Source organism: Phytophthora parasitica, assembly GCF_000247585.1.
Source record: "Phytophthora parasitica INRA-310 unplaced genomic scaffold supercont2.82, whole genome shotgun sequence".
NCBI lineage: Eukaryota > Oomycota > Peronosporomycetes > Peronosporales > Peronosporaceae > Phytophthora > Phytophthora nicotianae.
Genome location: NW_008649068.1, coordinates 87,746 through 89,374, shown reverse-complemented (window position 1 = coordinate 89,374; position 1,629 = coordinate 87,746). Strand labels below are relative to the sequence as shown.

The 1,629-nt window shown below is 47.6% G+C and overlaps 1 protein-coding gene across 1 annotated transcript; it reads left to right on the top strand.

Moving 5' to 3' along the window:
- Positions 1 to 573: 573 nt before the first annotated feature.
- Positions 574 to 1,574, top strand: PPTG_18284 (hypothetical protein; the record flags this gene model as incomplete). The annotated part of the gene is made up of 4 exons (XM_008916341.1): positions 574 to 757; positions 826 to 1,121; positions 1,262 to 1,536; positions 1,568 to 1,574. 4 exons carry the CDS (start codon positions 574 to 576, stop codon positions 1,572 to 1,574), a joined length of 762 nt encoding a protein of 253 aa, XP_008914589.1.
- Between the last annotated feature and the right edge of the window lie 55 nt (positions 1,575 to 1,629).

Genomic DNA, 1,629 nt, shown 5'->3' with positions numbered 1-1,629 from the left:
GGGGGGGGGGGTAAATTACCCTCCCTCCGCAACTGGCGTGAAAAGAAGTGCGTTGCTCTCTCAGAATGTACACACAGTTCAATCACGCATGGAATAAAACATTTGAAGGATTTTTATTATGGCTCCACCTATCAAAAACAGTACTTCTCTGGTCCACGATAATATGCGCGATTGGTATTTTTGTGGTGCACACAATACGTTTTATTGGCCAAAACTCAACCAGCAGGCAATACGGCAACGTGCTCTCTCGCGCCAGTAATTTCAACGGAAACTAACCACTAATTCCTACTCTTTCATCCCAACACAATGCGCACGCCGGATGCCAAAAAAATATCTCCGCAGGTCCGCGTAGCTGTCGCTCTGTTTTTAGCTGTTAGGTCAAGCAACGACAAAGTGCAATGAGGCTGTATTCAAGCTGCGACTGAATGGTTTAAGATCTCTCGCCGTAAAGTGTCCGCGATATGAAGCAACCGCAACAACTTCGAAGCTCTTGTTGCCCCTCGAAAACCAAGAGCCCGTGGACGCACACAACTTTCTCCAGCGGAAATCGCTGGCAAAATTCATGAAGCGCCCATGAGCGCGCGCCAGACGTTGCGCTGCCTCGCCTCGGCTATTGGCATTCCTAAGACGACGCTGACGCGCCACTTGGCTGCAGGTGTCTTTCGTCGTGCTACGACTCGTGTTAAGCCGAAGATGACAGACGTGTACAAGGCACGCCACTTGGCTTTCGCTCTTGCTCATGTGGAGCGAGCATTTGGTACGTTGCTGCAATACTTAAAAATTCTATAAAACTAACCTTGTTTTGTGTTTGTTTCTTATTAATAGGAGGAAGAGACTATAGAATGCATCACATGTATGACTACGTACACGTAGGTGAAAAATGGTTCAATTTATACAAGGTATCGACAAGATATTACCTCACCAAGGATGAGCTTGCACCTTATCAAGCATGCCCCAACCGCCGCTACATTGGCAAGGTCATGTTTCTTGCAGCCGTAGCGCGGTCGCGGTACGACGCTATACGCAAGACCTATTTCGACGGAAAAATCGGAATTTGGCCGATTGTAGAGTACGTGCGTGCTCAACGAAGCTCGGCAAATAGAGGAAAAGGCACTATTGAGGTGAAAAACGTCAACATGACGGGAAAGGTGTACGTGAAGATGCTCAAGGAAAAAAGTATTTCCAGTAATTCGGCAACTTTGGCCAGGTAAAGCAATTGATTAATTATTTTTTATTGTGATCAATATTTATCGTACTGTAGGGAGAAAATCGCTGTGCATTAAGGTGCAGCAAGACAACGCTGGACCACATGTTGCTGAAGACAACGGGGGATATTCTTGAGGCCGGGATCGAGCACGGCTGGACGATAGAGACGACGTGTCAGCCACCTCGCTCGCCGGACATGAACGTCCTCGATCTTGGTCTGTTCAATGCTATTCAGAGTGTTCAGTATCGCTACCCTATGCATAAACTCCAGGGGTTGATCGCTGTAGTGGAAGACGCTTTTCGAGGCTTACCACGCACGATAATCGACAAGTGCGTCGTTACGCTTCAAAGGATTTTGCAGTGTGTAATTTCTTGCGGTGGTGGCAATAATTATGCGTTGCCTCGGGTACGCAAGCTCTATCG